This window comes from Copadichromis virginalis, linkage group LG5 (genome assembly GCF_057382275.1).
Source record: "Copadichromis virginalis isolate Kocher_CV1m ecotype Utaka linkage group LG5, C_Virginalis_male_GT1.1, whole genome shotgun sequence".
Classification (NCBI taxonomy): domain Eukaryota; kingdom Metazoa; phylum Chordata; class Actinopteri; order Cichliformes; family Cichlidae; genus Copadichromis; species Copadichromis virginalis.
Window position 1 is genome coordinate 24,614,516 of NC_140622.1, and position 23,490 is coordinate 24,638,005.

General features: G+C 42.5%; 2 protein-coding genes across 6 annotated transcripts in view; one reads left to right on the forward strand and one right to left on the reverse strand.

Annotated features, from left to right (window-relative positions):
• megf6b (multiple EGF-like-domains 6b) overlaps positions 1 to 4,019 on the forward strand; it is a 62,699-nt gene extending 58,680 nt beyond the window's left edge. Inside the window, exons 35-38 of the mRNA XM_085457959.1 lie at positions 457 to 585; positions 676 to 804; positions 2,380 to 2,508; positions 2,823 to 4,019. Coding sequence (XP_085314085.1) covers positions 457 to 585; positions 676 to 804; positions 2,380 to 2,508; positions 2,823 to 2,887 — 452 coding nt within the window. The 3' untranslated portion in view covers positions 2,888 to 4,019. The remainder of the gene's footprint in view (positions 1 to 456; positions 586 to 675; positions 805 to 2,379; positions 2,509 to 2,822) is intronic.
• The window catches only part of kcnab2a (potassium voltage-gated channel subfamily A regulatory beta subunit 2a), a 100,908-nt gene continuing 81,111 nt past the window's right edge, over positions 3,694 to 23,490 (reverse strand). For all 5 annotated transcript variants that reach the window (XM_085456923.1, XM_085456926.1, XM_085456925.1 and 2 more), the window contains 9 exons: positions 23,146 to 23,190; positions 22,826 to 22,869; positions 21,098 to 21,184; positions 15,046 to 15,131; positions 14,765 to 14,885; positions 14,002 to 14,096; positions 12,712 to 12,832; positions 9,571 to 9,659; positions 3,694 to 7,599 (listed from right to left, as the gene is read on the reverse strand). In XM_085456923.1, coding sequence (XP_085313049.1) covers positions 7,510 to 7,599; positions 9,571 to 9,659; positions 12,712 to 12,832; positions 14,002 to 14,096; positions 14,765 to 14,885; positions 15,046 to 15,131; positions 21,098 to 21,184; positions 22,826 to 22,869; positions 23,146 to 23,190 — 778 coding nt within the window. In that variant the 3' untranslated portion in view covers positions 3,694 to 7,509. The remainder of the gene's footprint in view (positions 7,600 to 9,570; positions 9,660 to 12,711; positions 12,833 to 14,001; positions 14,097 to 14,764; positions 14,886 to 15,045; positions 15,132 to 21,097; positions 21,185 to 22,825; positions 22,870 to 23,145; positions 23,191 to 23,490) is intronic.

Here is a 23,490-nt window from a genome sequence, read left to right on the forward strand (position 1 = left end):
CCTGCTCTGTTAATGCTTTTTGTATATGTTGTATTTTTTTATTTTTATATTTTCTGTTCACGGTTGCTGAAGTTTTGAATGAAGTCAAGGCTGTGTGAGAGATTGCAGTACATGTAGTGAAGAAGAATGTACACATGAAGCACCTCAGTAGTATTTAAGGTCCTGATGGGATCATTCATGCCGATGCACAGATGTCACAGTAGAAGAAGTCTTTATAAAATCCTGAAATTTAACTTGTATTTATCTGAACACACTGAACATCAAAAGGCTTCGAAGGTTTACATTTCGATCAAATCAGCCCAGCATTTGTACTCTAACCTTAAAGCTCCACTTTAAAGGTGTCAGATTTGAGCCCTTAAGTTTACAGTCATTTATTAATTAATGCACAGGATTTAAACTTTAAAGGTCGACTTTTATTCTCCTCCCATGAATCCCCCTCCCTCCCAAACTCGTTAGCCTGCCCCCCTGGTTTCCACGGCCCGCTGTGTCGGATGCAGTGTGACTGTATGAACGGCGCCTCCTGTCACCCGGTGTCGGGTCAGTGTATCTGTTTTCCAGGATTTCACGGAGCGCGCTGTCACAGAGGTCGGTCTGATCTGTTCTCCCAGTTGAAATCAAAGAATAACTGGCGTGTTTTTGCCTATTTTATTCTCATGTTTTCAATCATTCACTCAGCGTGCGAACGGGGTCGCTACGGTCAGGGCTGCGTCCACATCTGTGACTGTGAAGACGACGCTCAATGTGATCCTGTGTCAGGAAGGTGCCTCTGCTCCTCGGGGAAGACTGGACCCAGATGTGACATTGGTAATCTCTCACGCATTTTTGAGAATACACAGCCATCAAACGCGTACTGCATTTCATCAGTGACATCACTTTCAGCTGATGTGCCTTCATTACTCATTAGCAATGATGAGTTATGCAACAGAGATGCTGCTATGATGAATGCACTGTATTTACTTCAGCATACATGTGATGATGGCAGTCACATACACAATCAGCTTGTTCCTTTAATATGGATGGAAGAGACGAGTATTTCAGAGAAATAAGTGGAAGAATTTGTTCAGGTGACGGTTAAGATGAAAGGCTACAAAAGCAACTATGATATAGAAATTGGAGAATGTAGTAAAAACACCCCAAAGCTACACGTGTATGCTGGGCCGGTGGAAGGAGTGAAACTCTTGCATTGGCCAATTCTCCAGCTTAGACCCTAACCCAAACTGATTTGGTTTAAGACTTGAAGAGAGCGAGTGTGACTCACTGCAGCGGCTAGCCTGAACTAGCTTGCAGGCGTCACATACACACACAGCTTTCTTACCAGTAAAGGTATTATTGTATAAATGCACGTAAAGAGTTGGTAAAATAGACTTTTAGTAAATACTTTGATGCCTAAAAATGGCTCCTGTCATATATAGTGCCCAGCTACATTTAGAAACAGAGGAAAACCGATATTACAATATGAAAAGACAAAATCAGAGACATTATTCATAATTTAATTAAATTACCATATGCACCAAAATTGCAAAATATTTGGAGATATAGTGGGCATTCCTTGTGTTGCACTGAATATTTTTGGATATTAGTGTTAAAAAGTGTTTGTTTTATATTATTTGAGAACAAGATTTGACATTTTTATATTTTGACCTCAAATGAAAACATATGAAGCAAAAATGTGTTTCCCTCCACTGTCAGCATGTAATATACGCTGATCAGGCATAACACTGAGTGGTTGGGATGTGTTGGGAGCCAGTGAACATTTTGTTCTGAAAGCTGTTTTAGAAGCAGGAAAGATGGAGGCATAAGGATTGGTGTGAGTTTGACAGGAGCCACATTGTGACGGCTTGATGAGTGACTCAGAGCATCTCTTAAAACTGCAACTCCTGTGAGGTGTTCATGGTCTGCGGTGGTCAGTATCTATCTAACATAGTCCAGGGAGAAGTGAACCAGCGACGGGTCATAACGTTGCGCTGGGTCGGTGTACAAGCCTATTAAACTCGTAGGGTTTTAAGGGAATTTTGAATCCTTAATGTAGCCAATACAAAAAAGATGATGTGAAGTCAGCAGTACTTCTGTTTGAAGTACTTTTCTACTAAAATTTAAATCCAGTTTTCTATATTTAAGAGCTTTGGCTAACATTCACACACTCATGCTTCCTGGATGCATCTGGGAAAACTAGCCCAAGGATATGTCTACATGCAAACCAGGGAAACTGGGGATCAAACCACTGACCCTTCAACCAGTAGGCATCCCACTTTACCTCCTGAGCCACAGCTGCCCCGTAAACAATACTTGCGCTCGATATTTGAGTAAATGTACTGCGCCCTCGCCATTTTGTAGCTTTATTAAACTGCTTGGATTTTGCTTTTCACCGTTGGCTGTCAGACTGCAGAGAGAATCGTTACGGGCCTGACTGCTTAGAGACCTGCGAGTGCGAGAACAGGGCGCAGTGCGACCGTCGCAACGGCCGCTGCGACTGCCTGCACAGCTGGATTGGACCGTCCTGTCAGGAAGGTACAGCAGTGACTAACACACACTCACACACACCCTGCCGTTTTAACACTTACGTCATGAAAATATCCACACGGAGGGCAGGTGAAGGCCTCCGCTCGCCCTCGAGTGAGAACAGAAGTGACAGATCTGCTGACCTGGTGAAATGGGAGTAAGTAACCAAGTGTAAGTGCTGACAGTGTTTAGTTATTGCCTGTGAGGGTCAGAGCTGCAGAGGCTGCACTTTCCACTTTTTTGGGGGTTGTTATTCTGATCAAATGTGAATGCTGTGCGTTTGCTGAGCTGGATTTCTCAGCTCGTTGTGTCCGTCGCCTCAGGTGGACCTCCGCGCCTCACCTATGGGAGCAGCTCAAGACAATCACGGCACGACAACTCATTATAGCAGCTCCAACCAGCATGAAATCTCAACTGGGACAGGAGTTTTAAACTGAAGTGACTCCAGTGAGTGAAAGCTCATGACAGGGAACTGTAGCAGCTGGGAGATTCATGGAAACGGACGCTCTGATGAGAACTGCAGTTCCATGTTTGCACCCGTCTGGATGATTTTTTTTTTTTTTTGTGCCAAAGTGTCCTTTGAACTGTTGGGGTTAAACTGTCACTTGCAGGTTGTGATTTCCAAACATAACCCGTCTCACCTTCAGGATAAGCATTTCTTCTTCCAGAGTGCAGTGCGAGGAAGTCGCGGTCAGGTTTGCTGCACTTTCAGCCCATTGTGTTTTTATATGTTTGCCCTCAAAATACAGCGGAAGGTACTGTATAAGAAAAATACTCTACTTTTGTAAAGATGTTGGCGATATTACTGAATATGATGCAGTTCTGTCATTTCTATGAAGTTGTTTTCAGTCTATACAACATGAAGTATGACCCTTGGGTAAATGGTGCTATGATGCTTTACTGTACAACAGATTCTATTGATCCTCACAAGCTTTATGCTATATGACAGTAAAGCACACTCCTGATGACTACACATGCTGTAATGACAGTTTTTAAAGTTCAATGTAAACCACTTCAGATCATTTGCACCTCCTTCAGGATTTTTATTTTTTGTATAAATTGCCTCATATTTATATTTCATAAATAAGTCATAAATGCATCTTTTGTTTTCTACTGGATAGAAGAGGCTTGGACGCTCTAACAAATCCAAACATTATGAATAAAGATGCCAAAATAAAAACAGACACAAGTTGGTGGTTTTTAACCATTCTTATTTTTATCATTAATTCATTTTCATTGAAGATCATAAGCTGTACATCCTGTCTAAATCTCAGATTCAAGCACAGTGCAGATAGCAACGCCTGCAAAATGAAATCAAAATGAAAAAAGGCAAAGGTGATCACAACCAGAAATATATACAAAGGTCAGAGTATGTACAGGAGATACCAGGCTCTCAATACGTCGTCTTCAGGGTGAATTCCACACACTGTTGCATTTGAGCATCATAATGCACACACAACACAAAGATTGCTTCTTTTTGTCAGTCTTCAAATCAATACAATACCGATAGGAAAAATGCAGCATGATGACAAAAATAAAAACAGTTCTCTTAATTCTCTCTACTGCATTAAAGGCTAGAACATAAAAATATATTCTCTGTATAACCTAGAACCTTCTGTAAAATAAGCTCTATTCATCTGTGGGTCTGTTTCATTTGTGAACTAGTCGTTAACATGTTAGAACAGCAAATATGATGAAACTAGGACCTCTTAAAGCATTATTTTCTCCTACATGGGTGAGGGCACCAGACAAATACACACAAGCTTCAAAAGTTTCAGTTATTTCTACGTTGTGCACGTGAAGCTCGTTACGACACAGCATCTGTGTCGAGCGGGTCGGCACGCTGGGACACAACTGATGGTCAAACTAAATGCACAGCGATAAAGTTCAAAGGGAAAGTCTGACATCTTTAGGGGGGGAAATATGCCACGTCGGCATATTTGCTGCACAGAGACTGGAAACAGCCAAACTGCTTTTCTCATCATCAATAATACATTTAGAAAAGAAATGATTCCTGAAAATAAGCGTGTCACGCCTTGCCACTGCAGCCTTAAATTATTTGTTACGTGGATGGAGAACCGCCACGGTCCTCGCTGCCACGGGAGCGCCGAGCCGTCCTCGACTCAGGTAACGATACCGTCACTTCACCTGTCTCCCCTTTCCTCTGCTCCCCTCCATGTGTCCGTTTATCCAGCAGAGCAGAGATGCACCCACACAGATGGTGAAAGGGAGAGCACAGGATGAAAGTGCACACACAGCACGGACTTGACTGCACACTCAAACACCCGATTATGTGTTAAATAAACCAGGTTCCCAACTGAGAGTCTGAAAAGTTATCCTTACAATATCTCAATCAGACAGTCCTTGGTGAACACAGTACGAACCTTTGAACGAGGCTAAAACCCTCTGACTACCCTTATCTGTAAAACTTAATAATGAATGGCTAATATGTTCTGTACAGAAGAGAAAATGAGTGTCTTCTGGTTTCCAGTCTGTGTGTTGAGCTAATATCAGTTCAGTATCAGACCTTTTGTAATTTTGGGTGAGAAAAAGCACATTTCCCAAAATGTCAGACTCAACCTTTTAAATCTCAGACTTCTTCTCCGCTCCCTGCAGATGGAAATATTAAGACACAGAAACTCCACAGACTAATGAACAAAATGTTCTTATCTTTTTTTTTTTTTTTTTTTAATTCTGAGAAAACAGCATCAGCTTGTGCCTGTTATTATTTACTCAGACTTACAAGAGACACGGCAAATCAGCCGTATTCAGGGATCAACTAATACAACAGCACGGGATTAGTTCAGTTGTCCCCCAATCCCTCACACCTGAACTCACTCACACACTCTCACACACACTCTCACACTCTCTCTCGCACACTCTCACACGCACGCACGCATGCACGCACACACACACCAACAGCAGATCTTGAATCACTTTGCTGTGATTTAGGAGTAATACTCAAGCAAAACCTCATCCACACAAACCCCACACAGTGATGTTTATCCCCTCCACTCTAGCTGAGCAGCTTCACCTCATTCATATCATTCACACTTATATAAGTTATGTTAATTTGCACTTGTTTTTTTCCTTCTAAGAATCAACAGTTTATCAACTGTTAGTAAAGACTTGTTATCTACACGTGTTGGTAAGCTTGAAAAGCATCACCTTGTTTGTCCCATAGGTACTGTAGGCTGGGTGAAGAGGGTCCATGCTTAGAAGATGTAACATGCTTTCCACTTGTGCTTTAATCACAGTAAGAGAGCACCCAAAGGACAACAAATGATACAGGGCGTTGTCAAAATGTTTGCAATAATACTTCTGACGCGTCTCGGGGCGTCTGCCGCCTGAAACAAACCTTACTGATCCTAAAGCACTTAGTTGTACTACGCATTCTGTATATGAAGGACATACTTGTTAACTAGTGTAACAGCTCGGTCAAGTAAAGATATATTATGGAGTAAAGTCCATACCATAGATATATTACAAGCTGGACAGCACATGCGTCAAGATGATTTCTATAATCTTGTAATAGTGAAACGTTGGGTTGTTTACTCAAAGAAAGAAAGAAAAGAAGAAGATCTTTGGCTCAAGCCACACTAAAGTGTCCACACATGAGACGAAAACAGATAACTAAATACAACCTCCTGACTTTGTGCACGCCAACACACGACTGAAACTGCCTGCTCCGTTCCCTGAGCTGCTGCCACTCGCCGATTAACCAGACACACGACTCCTTCCCCCCCAGTCAGGGAGCAACAAACACCACTTCCACCACTCAGCGGTCCAGTTTATACCGGGGACACATGACCAGCGCAGAGAGGCAGCTGTCGATCTGCTCGTCTACAAGCCCAAAGCACAGTTTGATGCAACTCTAAATAAGGCAAAATACTTGAACTGAATTTGATTGAGGAGAAGTTTCCATGAGATGTTGAGCCAACACTGATATGAATATTCCCTGTACACCAAAATCCTCAGCCTGAAAAAAAGCGAGAAAAGCGGCCGGGAAGCACAGTGAAGCAGGCCGCTGCGTTTGATATAACACGACTGCAGTTCCTGCTGTTAGGGAGGAATAAACTGCTCATCTCTTCAGTGGCACGCAAGTTGCCCAGACACATCAGCCTGGCTCCTAAGCTCCATCATGGCGGGTGGTTCACTGTAAGGACGGAAGCCCTGATGACTTCAGAACGTCAGAGCCACGCTTACACAGGAGGAGCATCGGAGCAGTAGGCTGGACAAACGCACTGCCAGTGAAGAAACAGAGGATGAAGAGGGGGAATTATGAAGAGGCGATGTGATTCTATAGTGCAATGGCTGTGAGATAAGACTGTTGTAATACCCATCCTCTCTCCTCTTTGAAACTGCCTTCCAACACCTTTACTGACTGTACTAAAGTGCTGATTGAAGCCCGTGAGGAGGCTCTGGTAATGTCGACAACACTTTCAGAGAAATCTTGACGGATTTGGACAGTACACAGGTGTTTGTAAACAGAACGTCCAAACAACGAATGCATGGCTATGGTACATGTGCAACAATAGTTCTCGTGTATTCATACAGCATGAATTTCATCTTCCTTTTAGTTGTATTCGGTTTTAAAAAGAGAAAAAAAAATAGAAAGGAAAAAAAAAAAAATCTGGCTGCCAAGCAAGCGTGTGCTTATTTAATTTTTTTAATAAATGTATTTTTCTCTATAGTTTTAAAATACGTTCAGCTGAATTGAATGTATAACTAATTTAAATATGAGCGCATATCTCTAACCTCTCTTTTTCCATGTTTGTGTCTTTCTTTGTCAAGCCTGTCATTTCCAGTGGAGGTGACTGTATTTTTTCCCCCTTTTCTTATCTTATCCCTGTAACTCTAAATGAGGTGCCCTGCGTGGCCTTGGTGTGGCCAGACTCATGCGCCAGGGTCTCACTCAGTAAAAGCTCAAGCAAACAGAGGATCAGGCAAAGGTGGGGCACTGCGGCTGCAGGCCGGGTGCAGCCCTGCCGGGCGGGGCCGTGCCACGCGTTAGGAGCGGTAGTCCTTTTTACTGTACGGCTTGTTCCCCAGGATGCTGTCCACCTCGTGTGTGATGGATGACGACAACTTTGGAAGAACCTACGACACGACAGAAAGACAAGAGGTGAACGCACTGCAGTCGCCATGGTGTGTTGCAGTTTCACATCGCTACCTATAGAGAGTGTTGAAAGGATTTTTACAAACAATCTCAACGTTGCAATCTCCAGTCCAGCTCAAAATCCAAAAACAGAAGTGGCATGTGTTTATTTTTTACTTTATTTCTTTGTTGTTTTATATATTAGCTTTATGCACAAGTTTTTATCTTTATAGAAACAGCGATATGTAAAAAGGCTTCAGTTCTAATAAATTCCAGAAACGTTGGGATGCTGGTAAAACAGACATTTTAGTATTTCATGAAAAATATTAACTCATTTTGAAGAAGACTTTGAAGAAACAGCAGGTAGTTTTATTGGTAACAGGTCAGGTCTAACGTGACCCTGTATAAACAGAGCAGCCTCTTAGAGAGGCAGAGTTTCAGCAGTCTGAACAAAACTGTGGAACAAGTTCAAAATAAAGTTCTTTAATGTAAAATTGTGAAACCTTTGAATAAGAATATGGAGAAATCTCTGTGCGCAGAGGACAAGGCTAAAAATCAGTACTGACTGCCCATGATCTTCACGTCCTCAGGCAGCACTGCACTAAAATCAGGCATTCTGTCATGGAAATCACTGGATGGACTTCCAGAAATCCCCGTCTGTGAACAGAGTTCATCATGCCATCCACAAATGCAGCTTAAAGCTCTCATGCAAAGAAGAAGCCATATGTGAACATGAAACAGGAATACTGGCGTCTTTTCTGGTGCAAAGCTCGACCTGTCTGCAGACAGGCCCAACTTTCCACCAACTGAAAGAACATATTTCATAATGTGTCAAATGTTTTATGTTCTATTGTGAATAAAATGTTTTATATTTGAGATTTGCAAACCATTGCATTGTATTTTTATTTATATTTTACACAGCAGCTCAACTATTTTTGGAACTGGGGTAGAACTTTGTAAACAGACACTACATAAAGTATTTATAGTAAAGTAGTGCATCACTGAGCAGAGCAGAAATATGAAAACAGGAGGAATATATTGTTCCTTTTAAACTTGATAACTGAGGAAGCTTGACTCAAAGAATAATTATTTTCAACAAAAAGGCTGTATAAATAAAGATTTATGAAAATACATCACTAAAAAGAAAAATTTATTAAGATATTTTGCCCTTTTTGATAAAAATACAGATCGTTTTACTCTGAATTTCAAAGTGAGGAGTAAAATCTTCTATTTAACCGGAAAAGAAGCAAAATAAAAAAAGAGATTAGATGGTAGTACAAATTAAACAGGAACTTTTCGCGTGTAGAGAATAATAAAGTATTTGCTCTTCCGACAATGCAGACATTAAATAAAAAGAAAGAAATAATATTTTTATTGAAACTTCCTGAGAAAGTCTTTCACACCAGGGGCCGTTTCTATTTCAGCGTCTCTGATATAAAATTCTGGCAAAAGGGAAACTGCAGAGCCCTTGGGAAATGTGAGCATAGCATTTCAAACCCGAAATATCAAACGCATTCTGGGAGAGGAGACACACACACACACACACACACACACACACACACACACACACACACACACACACACACAAAGCATCGGAGTAGATGAGAGTCAGAATGCTTTTTACTTCGGGCCAGACATAATGTGAGGAGGGGACGTAAACCCGCACCGGTCTGAAAACCCCATTAAAGAGTGCATCTTATCAGGAGAGGAGGAAGCGGCTGTGAGCTCATCTCCAATCCCACTGGCAACTGATACTCCTCTGACCTTATTAACTCAGTACAGTAAAGCACCCAGGCGTGCAGCAGCAAACTGCCCAGGAGGCCAAGCCGTGCCCAGGAGAGGAGGCTGCCGCTATGGACTGTAAGGCACGAATACGAGCCCAACAAAGCGGGTCAGGTTGCATTTTCACAAATTAAGCTTCTGATTTGTTTCGCGGTAACACAAGCAAAGCGTACACACACAAACACACTCACCTGGATCGCTCCTATGTTCTCCATCAGCTGGTCGGTGTTGGACGCCCCTAAAAGGACAGAGCTCACCCCCTCGTTCCGTAGGCACCACGCTGCAGGAGACCAGTAAATAAGGATGACACCCCTACCGTGATTAAACACACGCACATACACACACACACACACACACAATACCCGAGACGCAAACACACGCTGATTACTATTTGTACATGAAATGACAGTCGCTCCCTGATAAAATAAACCAACTGCTATACTATGGCAACATTACTCATCAGGACCTCGACACTCGTTACACTAACACTGGATCAGCGATGGAAGAACCAACCCACTCATGCACACACCACAATATAAAAATGACTCCTGATCAGATGCTGCTCAATGCCCGCCTACATTACATCAAATTTCAGTACTATACCTTAGCTCATGCCGTGTTGAAAATGTAACTTGGCATAGCTCACTGCAGGTAAACTGAGTCTCGTTGTTGCACCATGACTAAATGATTTGAATGGAAAAAACCATCTGGTGCTTACTTGGTTCTAAAGTTGTTTAAATACAATCTCAGATCAGAACTGTGTCATTATTTAGCTGAAATGAAATAAACCAAATGCAGAAGCAGCGTGTGAAAAAACTGAGTACACATCATGATTCAGCAGATTGTAGAAACACCTGTATGAGCATTAGTCTCTCACATCGGTGTGGAGGAATTTTGACCAACTCTTCTTTACAATGTTGACTCTTCCACAGCATGTCTTTACCCCGTCTTCCTTCTCTCACTCAAACCGGTCGCAGCAGATGGCCCCGCCCCTCCCTGAGCCTGGTTCTGCTGGAGGTTTCTTCCTGTTAAAAGGGAGTTTTTCCTTCCCACTGTCGCCAAAGTGCTGCTCATAGAGGGTCATATGATTGTTGGGCTTTTCTTTGTATGCATTATTGTAGGGTCTGCCTTCCAATATGAAGCGCCTTGAGGCGACTGTTGTTGTGATTTGGCGCTGTATAAATAAAACTGAATTGAATTGTTGCTTCAGTTCACTGAGATTTGCAGGCATTTGTTTATCCACAGCTCTCTTAAGGTTGTCCCACAGCATTTCAATCATGTTCAGGTCTGGACACTGATGGATTGCAACATGCCGACTCTTTTTTCAGCCATTCTGTTGTAGATTTACTGCCGTGCTTGGATTTATTCTCCTGTTGCATGACCCAATTTCAGCAAAACCATTACCCGTTAGAAAGACGTCCCCAACTTTAACACCATAATGCTTTAGTATACAGTGGAGCTCATAGCTAACTCATCGGCTGCAACTTGCTGTGGTCCTGTGGCTGTAAAACAAGCTCAAATCATCATCCCTCCACATCAGTCCTGACATCTGGTATGAAATGTTTGTGCTGTTTTGTTTTTTTTCTAAAGGCAGCGCTTTGTATTATGAACAGACATCTCCATTTCTGGTCTCATCTGTCCAAAGAACATTGTTCCAAAAGTCTTTGCTCAGATGTGGCTTTGGAGCCCTACGCCATGCAGTCATTTTCTTTTTAGCAAGAAGAGTCTTTTTCCTGTCACCACTTCCAAACGAGACATACTTCTTCAGTCTTTTTCTGATTGTACTGTCGTGAACTTTAACATCTAAAATGCTAACTGAGGCCCATGGAGTCTAAGATGTAGCTCTTGGGGTTTTTTTTGCAGTGTTGCTGAGCATTGCATGGTCTGTTATGGGGTAAATGTGTTGGGACATTCACTTGTGTGCGTGTGTGATGATTACAAACTGTTATGAAACAGAGGTGATCACGTTTGCTAATGACCAATTAATCAAGTGCCTTTGATAAGCGACCTCCGTTGGTGACTTACCCTCTTAATTCTATAGAACCAGTAAGGGTGTACTTAATTTTTCAAACACTGCTTCTGGATTTAGGTTTGTTAAATATTGACTGTGTAATTTATTGTGTGATGTTCATCTGTTTTTCCTGGTATATATATATTTTTTTCATAAGACTAAGTTCCCATCCCTTTGTAAAGCACAGGTAGTGAAGCAGGAACTTGCAAAAAACTCATGTACAAATACTTCAGAACCATTTTCAGGTGCAAAGCCTGAATAAAAGAACTACATCTCAGAGCAGCTCTCTGCTAATAATGTTCAGAAAACCTGCCTTTTTGTGATCACTGCATACAAATACAAACACACACACACCCCATCCTTGCTTGGTCTGCCATTGTAATTGGGAACTGTATTATGCAGTACAACTGCATGCTCTTGAAATTCAGGAAAATACACTGGTAAGCAGATTACAGTATAATGGAATGAGGAATGCTGCTGTAAAAATGGTGGGATTATGATTCTACACAAATCTTCAATAAACATGAGAATACGGCCAAAAAAAGAAGATCTTCATCGGGAGTGATGCAGGTGCAGACCTTCCCTCAGGCTGCTGAGATACCGACTACATTTGTTTACTCTGTTCTCACACTTGCAGCCTGATTCCTGAATTTACCACCTGCTCAAGGAGTCTCGGGATAAAGCCCAAGGCGAGAAGCAGTCTGTTATTGTTTTATAGTTTTTATTTAATGCTGGAGTGACACAGCGATCTAGAAGACTGCATATAAATGTCCCGTGCTGCCTACAGGAGTGCTGGAAGGATTTATGGTAATTGAGGGAGAACCGAGGGTGTCCACTAATGGCCCGTGAAACCAAATCTATGACAGTGTATTACTGTGTGGGTGAAAAATCTGCTGCGATCTGTGCTGAGATAGGAGACCGACTGCGAGATTTATTCGCCGCGTCCCTCTCGACTGCCACTTTAACGACGCTTGCAGGACTCTGCGTCTTTGGGGTTTGCACATTTACTGCCCGGCAAGTGAATCGATACGAGTCATCCTCTGGATTTATATCTGATACTGTGAGTTCCTGTCCCTTTAAGACGCACTATTTACCTTTCTTATTGCTTTATTTCTTAAATAGTCCCTGTTTTCTTGTTTTTCCTCATAAATATACTTTTTTTTTTTTAACTGCACACTTACAACACACACACACGTGACAACACAACACACCAAGTGTCAAACCAGACAGCTGCGAGAGCGGTGCTGACCTCGGCCTGTCCGAGGCAGAGGGACGGACAGACAGACAGAAAGAGAGAGAGCAGCAGAGTGTATCTGCGTACCGATGGCGAGTTGGGGCAGAGTGCAGCCCAGCCGCTCCGCGATTGCCTGCAGCTCTTTCAACTTCGCCTGCTGACGCCGGCCCTCCTCGCTCAAGATCTTGTCCTTCAACCACTGGTAGCCCTGTCGAAAACACAGCACACCTGCTCAAAAACACAGCCCTGCTCACACCGCTGCGCTGCAGCTCCTGTGTCACCAGGGCCTGTTTTTAAACACGTGACTCTGTCTCCTGCTGTCTACACCTCAGCCAGGGAAACACAGCTCACTCTATGCTTTTGTAAAAAAATAATAATAGTCAGTTCATTTATAGCAGATTTACAAACATTACAAAAATTAAATATGTTAAAAAAGTGTTAGTTTTGTCCCAGCTGAGTTATACAGTAGCTTTGATATCTAGCTGGTAGATCTAACAATACAGAGGATGTGATTAGTATCACAAGGATTCACTGACTCAACGATCCGAAACACCACAAACATCCACAGACAACACTGAGCCGAACGGGAAGCAGCACATTCAACATAAGTCACCAAAAGTACTGCACGACACCAAGATGGAGAGCTTGCTTCATGAACCGGCAGAGCTCAAACCAACAATCAGTGACACACGATCCACAGAAACACAACATGCCACTCCAGCACAGAGGGACAGAACACCAATCAGGTGTAAGCTTATGTGTTGAGCTGTCTTGGATCTCTTATTTTTAAAAGTCTGCATGCTGAATGCTAAAATATATTTCAGCATCACAACATGACATGATGGAAAGTGAGGGCTGCTGAGTTCATCTGTCACAAATACAGGATTGAATCCCTGAAGCCGCGTCTCCTCTTTAATCATTTTTAGTAAAAATGGACGTTTTGTTTTCTTCTTCTCCTGACACAACACACTGAATTGATTCCCGATTCATCTGCCAATTTATAAAGTGAAACATTTTTATTTTTAAAGTGTTGGTATCTGTAGTGTCAAATAAAAATTCACAAGTCAGCACGCACATGTGCCGCACTATTATTGTTGTGAGCGTAGGTGTTTTGTGGTCATTTGCGTGGACTAAAATATATTAAGCTGACACCAACTGACAAACAGTGTGTAGCAGCACTGCTTGTGAAGCGGTACGCAGTGCATGGCGTCGGCATGGCACTGAAAACACACAAGGTTACAGTATGTGGTGAGTAACAGAACCTGAAAGACACAAACACACACAATAAGCAACCAGCAGTGAAACGCAGCACAGTGACAGCGGCACAGATGATCAGAGTGGGATAAAGAAGGAGCACAGCGAGCGAGGCTTGTCTACCTTAAGGGAGGCCCGCGAGTAGGGAGGGACCCTGCCATCGTATTTCCCTGAGATGATCCCACAGGCCAGCGGAGACCACGTCATGGCCCCCACACCTGAGAAGAGAAACATGTGATCACCACTGAACAATTTTTATCAGCCTTCAATAAATTTTAAAAAAAGGGCTGAACTTTGCTGAGTTGATGATGACCATTTCTCTACTTCTCTTAAATCACACTGACTGTTCACACACTTCCACAGCATGTCTTTTATTCCGTCTTCCTCCCCTCACCCAAACTGGTCGCGGCAGATGGCCGCCCCTCCCTGAATCTTGTTCTGTTGGCAGTTTCTTCCTGTTAAAAGGGAGTTTTTCCTTCCCACTGTCGCCAATGTGCAAGTGGGGTCATATGATTGTTGGGTTTCTCTCTGTATGTATTATTGTAGGGTCTACCTTACAATATAAAGCTCCTTGAGGCGACTGTCTGCATTGAATTGAAGCTAATAAAGTTATATGACAACACAAACAAGACTTTAACCAGTTATAATCAGAACTGCACTGATCTCCAGTGCTCCAGGAAGTAAGAGAGAAGTTCTCATGTTACATTTCTGAAATGCTTCCTTTTATTTTCATCAGACCCGAGATCCAACACCTGGCTTCAATTTAACCTTGTGTGTCCACGTGTCAAAAATCCCTCTAGCTCTGTGGGTTTGTGTAAAAAATAACTTTTGTAATGCTTTCATGGATCAATTCTCCACGTGGAGGCACAAACGCACCACTGCTCACCTATCTTATGGAACAGCTCAGGTAGCTGCACCTCCACTTTCTCTCTCTGGAACATGTGGTACTCTGCCTGCTCGCAGATGGGGGGAATCTGGTTGAACTGTCTCGCAACAGAGTACGCTTCCTAGAGAAAAACATGCAAAGAGTTACATAATACAGCAGAGTATGTAAACATTTTGTATTGGGAACAATACTGAACAAGAATAGAAATAGTAGATAATGTGAAGCTGGAAATAACTGGAACTTGTGAAGATAGAAGGAATGTATTTTGGACTGAGTCTCACCATTATTTCCATCGGGCTCCAGCGGGATGTCCCCCAGTACATGGCCATGCCTTGGTTTATCACATGGGTCATTGCTCGAACCGTTTCTGCAAGTTACACACAACAAAGATGAGGACAAAAAACCCCAAGAAGTTTCCCACATTTTTGGTTACACATACAAACATCTACACATAAACACACTGTTCCACTGGTGGATCCGGTTTTTGATCTGCAAAATGTTAAAACTCTGGATCTGAACACAAAAGCCCGACCCACGTGTTTAGGCAAGGGCAGCCAATCAAAATAAAGGTAGATTGTTAGATTGTAGAGTGTTAAATGGCTTGTTTCAATGCTGGATCAAGGTGTAGTTTAAGATAAACAAAGCTGCTCGAGTGGAGTCCAAAAATAAAAATATGTAGCTCTGGCAGCAGCACCATGCTCTCCCGTGTTTTAAATGCACCTTAGAACAACACGCAGCAACGCTACACATGAGCGAGAGGAGGGAGGTTTGGGGTCTTCACACACCCCTGTTCTCTGCTGGCCATCGGGGCGGGGGGGCTGGGAGGAGGTGTTGGCCGTCCGATTGGGATCTGGGATGCGGGGCCTCCCTGCTGCTGCGGAGCCTGGGGCGGTCTGCTTGCCTCCACCCCGGGGGAAAGGGTAACATCTCCTGGGCCTAGGTGCCGTTTCCCCCTCTAGGGGCGAGGGTACCTGGACCTGGGGTATAGAGTTTGTTTGGAGAGTCTGATTGTGTGTACAGTGTCCATGTATGTCTATCCCTACGTTGGGTGAGTGTTAAGTATTTGTATATGTGTGCATGAGGGTGGAAATGCATGTTTGTGTCTGTGTGTGCCTGTTTGTGTTTATATGTCAGGTCGGGTCTTACACTCCACCTCTCTGGGAACTCCCAGGCCCTCCAACGGCCTATCTCCCCTCACCAGAGTCCCTGCCGGTAACTGATGCCCTCAGGGGTCGGTGCGTTGGTGGTTCTTGGTGTCCGGGGCTGGGCGCTCAGGTATGTACCAGCTCGCTCCCGGTGACTACTTGGCGGGGCCTGGTGCCTGTTGCTCAGTCAGGCCTCTTCCGGGGCAAAGGGGGGCCCCCAGGCCTCCAGCCTCTGGGCCTGCGGCTCGGTTCACTCTGGCACAGCTGGCTGCCGGCAGAGCCGGCGGGCACGCCACTGCAGCCCCCTCTGGCTTCTGCTCGGTGGCTACTGAGTGACCCCTCATCTGGGGCTCCCCTCAGCTCTTCCCAGGAGGGTGGCACGGATGCCCCTCCGGTGGTCCTCCTTGGGCTCTCGCACTCTGGGGCCTCTGGATGTCTGGAGCCTGGATCTCCTCCATGCCTGCTTCATGCCCTGGGGGACGGGGTTATGGCTCTCTACATCCTCTAGCAGACCATTACATGGGGAAACCTTTTGAATACAAGCGCGCTGATCCACACAGGTGTGCACACGGGTGTTCACTGTTCATAGACATAAACTACACCTTTATTGGCTGCTATTTCCAAGCACATTGTGCGCTGTCGGTCCTGCTTGCTACACAACAACATTCAATATTTAGTATTTACTGCTGTTTACGCTTAGCTAGATTAACGTGATGGTGTTGTGTTTAGTATGTTGCTCTGTTTTTTTTTGCTTGTTTTCTCTTCTTTTTCTCTCAACAGGTGATCCAGGAGATTTTTGTTTTTCTTTTTAAGTGCCCTTTCTCACTGTCCCTCTTCCCTTCTGTTTTTCTTTTCCTTCATCTTTCTTTCTCCCTTTCCTATCCCTCAGTCATGCCTGTCCCGTCTGTAACAACTGAAAATAAAATAAAATAAATAATAACAACAAAGGTTAATCAAATGAAGCAATATGGCAAGGCCGTGATGATCCATTTGGCAAAGTAAATCCATTGGGTATCCTTGTTGGTCTTCAGACAACAATTCTGACGGCTAAAGAACCAAATGGGACAGGCAAAAAAAAAAATGTAGCTTAAAAATAAAAATAAAGAGCCGGCCTTATAAAAGAAAAAGAAAAAACCCATTAACACTCGTTTCACCCTGTGGTGTTTTCCGCAGCATACAATACCTCAAACAGTGTCCTGGTACTCTAATTTATGTGCATCTGCTTGTTCTTTCTTCTACTAAAAGAAGCACTCGTTATCATTTGCAATCCAAATGGCCTCGGCCATTCAGGACAGAAGTGGAAAAGCTGATTATGTTAATCAGAATGGAGCATGATTCACCCTGATGAGGATGACATCTATTCATAACAAGGCACTTGAATGACATTAATGTTTAAAAAAAATAAAAAATCCTAAGAATCTGTCAATTTCGATCTGCAGCGGGCTGCAGAAAGGAAATCCAGTGAAATAAATACGAGACGACGGCCGTATTTGCACCACTTCAGATCTTTAATTGTGCCTCTTCAGTGGTTTGACAAAGTGGACTACAGCTTATTTATTTTAAGCACAGATGGTTAGAAAATATGTCAGGGGTGATTTATTTTTCTCTTTAATGTGATGACTGGATGTTGCAGAGAGATTAATCTCATGTTACTGTGTCAACACAGCACTGCATTTGATTTAAAGCCGTCAGGTGGGAATGTGTTTTTAAAGCATGCATGCTTATGTGTATGATAAGAGAGATTTGAATAAACAAATGATTCTGATAATTATGCTAAAGATTATAACATAAAAATATACATTAGCAGAGGCATGATAAGAGAGCCATGGCACTCAAAGAATCCTGATTACACATCCGCAGTTTAGCTCCTGTCATAAAAGAGCCAGTCAACAGCTGAAACTAGGATATACGACCCAATCAGTGGGTAATGTTGCATTGGCACAGTAGAAGTCTATCACAGGCTTCTACTGCACATCTGCAACCTTAACAAAGATGTAGATAAGTCAAATTACATTCATGCAAATAAGCTTTAAGATTAGATTTGTTCAGTGGTTTGTTCAGTGGTTGTATGGATATTGAAATGCACTCCCATTTATACAGTTCTTTTATAATCTTAATGACTAAAAGTCCCATTTTAACCCCCATTAAGCAACATACATTTATACAGCACTTTAATTACCTCATACCCACGGCATATTCAGAATCACCAGTTAACCTAATGGTCTTTGTACCGTGGGAGAAGGCATGAGAGAACGCACACAGGCATAGGTGGGGATCGAGCCGGTTATAAGCTTGTTGTAAGGCTACAGTGCTAACCACTCGACCATCATGGCCATCCATGATAAACGGCCCTGAGCCATGAAGGAAGAAATAATGAGTATTTTTTGTGAGCATCAAAGAAGTTGATGAAAAGCCCTTTAACCCTCATTCTAGGCAAAGCTTTAAAGCAGTTTTTGGTTTGACTTGGTTGCTTTTATACAAGCTGTTTTTATGTAACATTAATTAATTTGTTACATTTTATGTAACAAATTAACGATATGGCTCTCTCCTCACCACAGACAGCATAAAAGATGTAGCTTCCAGGTCTAAAAAGCAAAGGTTGATCCTTAAGTAGCCTAAGCCTAAATTCACTCTAATGGGCATCAGGGGGCGAAAGCTGTGGATACTGAAAGACTGAGCCCTGTAGAAGTCGCGCAATCTGATATCGTCGTGTTGGTGTTGTTCCAGGGTCAACATTGCAAGTGACCAATCAGAATGTTGTGACGTCATACTTTTGCGACTTCGGGAAAAACCGCCGTAAAACAAAAAAACTGTACTTAAGCTGCGAGAAACTGCCTCTGTCCGCCGATCAGCGGACCCTGACCCTGACCCTAACCCTTTAATAAACACTATGCAGCATTGATATTGTCCTTGCAACATTGGAATTTCATAAATGCACAAATGGCTTGGCGCGCCAAAGAATAACGTCACAAGAATGTGATTGGTCACTTGCAATGTTGAACCTGGAACAACATTTACTATGCTGTTCCAGGAACAACACCAACACGACGCTATCAGATCATCTGTAGAAGTCTATGGTCTCTGTGTTTCAGAAAGGTACATTACCCAGCACATGCGCGAATGCTAATGACTTGTAATTGACAAATCGTTATCCAGTGAGTTGAGTAGTACAGCGGTCCCCAACCCCCGGGGGGTCCATGAGTCGTTTGGTACCGGGCCGCGTGAGTTGAGGCTCAGGTGTGAAATGTATGGTTTTCAGCGTTATTTTGTTATCGTTTTTATCGTTAACTCAGTTTTCCTGGGTCTTTTCACGTTTGTTATGAATAAATCTTCTTTTTTTTGGTACCGGTACTAGTTTTATTTTGTTGTATTTATCCGCGACACCTAAAGGCCGGTCTGTGAAAATATTGTCGGGCATAAACCGGTCCGTGGCGCAAAAAAGGTTGGGGACCGCTGGAGTAGTAGGTGAAAGCAGTTATTTTTATGTATTTATTTGATGTTACATAGGTAGGCGAGTGACAAACTATTATTGCTTTTAAATAGGGCTTTTCGATATAATGATATATATAAGATGACGATATGAAAACGTCTATCGTTTCATATTATGCTATCGTTTGTTTTGTGGTGTTGCAAAATAAACTGTTTACGTCAATATTTTTCATCGTTTTGATGGTCACTGTAGAATTTCTTAAAGTTCTCTCTTTCTCTTATATTTAATATAACCACACTATGGACGGACAAACGACTGTTCTTATGCGTTGTCGTTAGCAACAACGACGGTCGTGTGCCTCCGCTGTCCGCTTGTTTATTTTCCACATAAACCTTTCAAAATAAAGCTGAAGATCCTGTTGAGATTTTTCTAAATCAACTGAATCACGTGAAATAGTATGCTGAGTGTTTACAGATGAGAAGCTAAAAAGAGCCGTCAGGTGCTAAAAAATAAACCTTAGAAAAAGTTTTTCCCCCGCAGCACGCCGTGTAATAAATGGTCACAAAGAAAATTGCGGCTGTTTCAACTTATGTAACACTCGACTCCAGAGTAGATGGTGCTACCAGCATGTTGAGATGTTTATTGCTGCCTCTCCTGTTTGAGGTGGTGGTGGGTTTTTTTTTTTGTTTTTTTCTTAAGGTGGCCTGAATGGGTTGGTCATGTTTCAACGGCAGTTCTGATGAAAGATGCTTATCCCAAATGGTGTGAGGAGCCAGGTGGCATGAAGATAATCATCTGTAGTGTTTCATGTGCAGTGTGTGTAACACGTGTGAGAAATTAAATCACAGAGCTCCAACTCAGCTTGTGTGTGTGCTGTTGAGCAATATCTTGCGTTATCTGACTGTAATTTCCGTCTTTTTATCGATCTAAGTGATAACTTGTTTGGTTCGCCTGCAGACCAAATATAAAAAATGTCAGATAGCGATCGAAGCGTCCCAGACAAGAGAAGGAACACGCATATAATAAGACGGGCCCTATCACCCATCAATAATCCATCACACTGATGCACTGTTTCTCATAAAAGAGTCGAATAGACCAAGCCTCTCATCTTGGGAGTGTGTGCTTGTCTTAAGGGGTTTACTGTGTTTACTCTGACAGTAGCTGTTCACTTCCTCTTCACCCTGTTTACCCCTTCAGCTACTGCCAGCATAAAATACACCAGATGGCTTTACCACTACAGATTGGAAGACGCATATTCAAAACTGCCCATTTGAACTGTGTGCAATCTCTAAAGGGCAGAGGGGCGTAAGAATTGCCTCAACCTTTACATTAAACAACACCAGCTACATCTGCTCAACAAGATCCTGAAGTATTCTGGAAGAGCCAGCTTGAGTGAAGTAGCAAACTGAAGGCAGAGAGATGGCCCCTGACCGGACTACAACCCGAAGAGGAACTATAACACGGGAGCAGATGGATACTGTGTGACCAGCTGAGCCCCCACACAGTTAGCACTCTGCCATTTAAAGGTCTTCAGCATCCGCATCCATCCTCATTCTGAGTGTGGAGGTGGAAGCACCAGGACAACAGGCAGCATTTAAAAATAGATGTTTCAGTTACAAGAGATTTGTATATCCGAGTCTTCACGTTGCAGTCGTCATAGAGACAGAAAGAATGCCTTTTCTCTAAGCACAGTATGACAACAAGTGATAAAAAGGTGATAAATAGGCAGAAAAAGGGTAGAGACAATAGAATTGCTACCTTCCATTGGTGTATTAGGGTCCGGTCTGTTCGCGAAAACCACATCCACGTAGTCTAACTGCAGTCTTTCTAAAGAGGCTTTTAAACCTGGAAAATAGGAACCACAGTTGAGCAGCAATGGTACTGTGACTGCAAATATCAAAGTGTATAGAAAAGTAGTGCAGAGGATTATCAAACTGCATACTTTAAATTAGAGCTGGGCGATATGAGATTTTTTCATATCACGATATGTTTTTTTCATTTCAGGCGATAACGATATCTATCACGATATAAGCCAAATAACTATATTTGTAAGATTTAAATGTGCCGTTGCTCACAAGTAAAATGTGAAATAATCAGCAGCTTGTTTTTAAATATTTATTTCCCATAATAAGTTCAACAGGGTAGATGTACTTAAGGAACATGAGACTTTTTCAGATAAATAAAGGCAAATATTGCAAACTACACAAAAGACAGCCGCTAAAGCGTTTAAGTTTCAAAATAGAACAAACGAAACAGACTAAATTGTCAATTCCACTTAGAAACAAAATATTAATTCTAAAAATAAATCTTAGTTTGTTTTACAGAAGAACAGACAAAACTGACTAACTTTTGTCAGTATCAAATAAACTGAGAACTAAAAGAAAATTCTCAATCTCTCCTTGTTGTATAGCTTAGCTTTTCAAACAGTTTTAACAGTTACTTTAGTCTGACAAAAGCCGAATGACGAATTAGCGCTTCCAGTCAGAGACTGAGGCTACGTCCACACGTACACGGGTATTTTTGAAAACTGAGATTTTCCGTTTTCGTTTTAAAAAATAATCCCGTCCACACATAAAGGCAGAAATGAAGGAAAACGCTGCTATGAACATGCCAAAGCAGCAGGTGGCGCTAGATTCCTAACCGTGCAGAAATGTTGGCCAATCAGAAGTCTAGAAGCCTCGGTGGGAAAAAGTAAACAAAGCTGGGGCATAGAAGCAGAACCGAGTCGTATGTGTGGAGGGACAGTAACTGTGTGTATATGTAAGCATTTAAACACTGCAGAGAGTAGAATTAACAGTATTGTAGAAATTCATTTCACCGAAACAATAACGTGGCGCACAGTGTGACGCATGCACCAGTTTATTGTATTTCCAGACTTGCTTTCGGCACAATTTACAGTGCGCGCTACTCTGTTTTTTGTCAGACTTGAAATAGCCGAAATACCTTCAAACTACGGAACTTCTATGGCTCTTCCGTTCGACAATCTCTCCGGCATTGGAACCATCATCTGTTTTCTCTTCGGTCACGCTCGGTTGATTTTTCTAGTCGGCACACTCATTTCCTCCATTACGCGCTGGCTGCTTCCCAAACAAACACACGTGCGGCTTGGCACTTGTGCTGTACGTAACAAGTCACGCGACGTGACGCTGCGGCTGTGATTGGTTCGGCTCTGCGCTACTGAATTTGGATCGGCTGACCTTTTTTTTTTTTTTTTTTTTTTTTAAGAGAACAAGAGCGGCGAGGTCTATCGCGATAGCTTAATTTCTCTATCGAGTAAAAGTTATATCGCGATACATATCGTTATCGTTCTATCGCCCAGCTCTACTTTAAATGGGTTACTGACTGTAGCCAAAACTTTTCCAATAACTCCAGGGGAGGCGTTAGTTTTTAAAATGAAGCTTTGATTCCCTTGACCCAAAGCTATTAATTAATTTTGTTGTTGAAGTGTCAACATTTAATCCAATAATACGCAGCACTGCTACTTACCTTCTATAATGTGTTTTCGGGATAAACCTCTTTCAGTTTCCGCTCTATATGAAAACAAATACAAAAGAAATGAGAGTGTGTTTGACACCATTATTTAAAATGTGACTGGTACGGCTCCTGGACGGTAACATAATATCATTTTATCCTTTATGAAATATGAGCGATGTTTCCAGCTTTATTGAAAGCACCTGACAACAGATCAGTTTGGATGACACATGATCCCATTACCAGGAGCATCAGGATCAAACAAGTCGAGAAAAATTACACGCGAGGGTAGTTTTTCCATTTGGGCAAACAGCAGAGTTAAGGATGAAACTTACTTTCCACCCCAGAAGATCTTTGTTGTTATCACCAAACTCGAACGTCTGGAGAAAGAAAAAAAAAAAGTAAGCAAACATCTGTTACAACATCTGCCAAGCAAACATGCTGAACTACATCAAAAAAAGCACTGGAGTTGCTTATGCACATGCACAAACTATAATCTTTAGGTCATTCATGCGTTTCTACCTTATTCTATCAGCATCACTCTCGCACACATCCTACAATAACGGTGTCTGTGCCAGAACGCAAACAATGCCAGTGAATGAGTGCTGCGAGCACATAAACCTGATCTGATATAACCTGAGCTATACAAATACCCATACAGGACCGACAAAGTAGAAGAC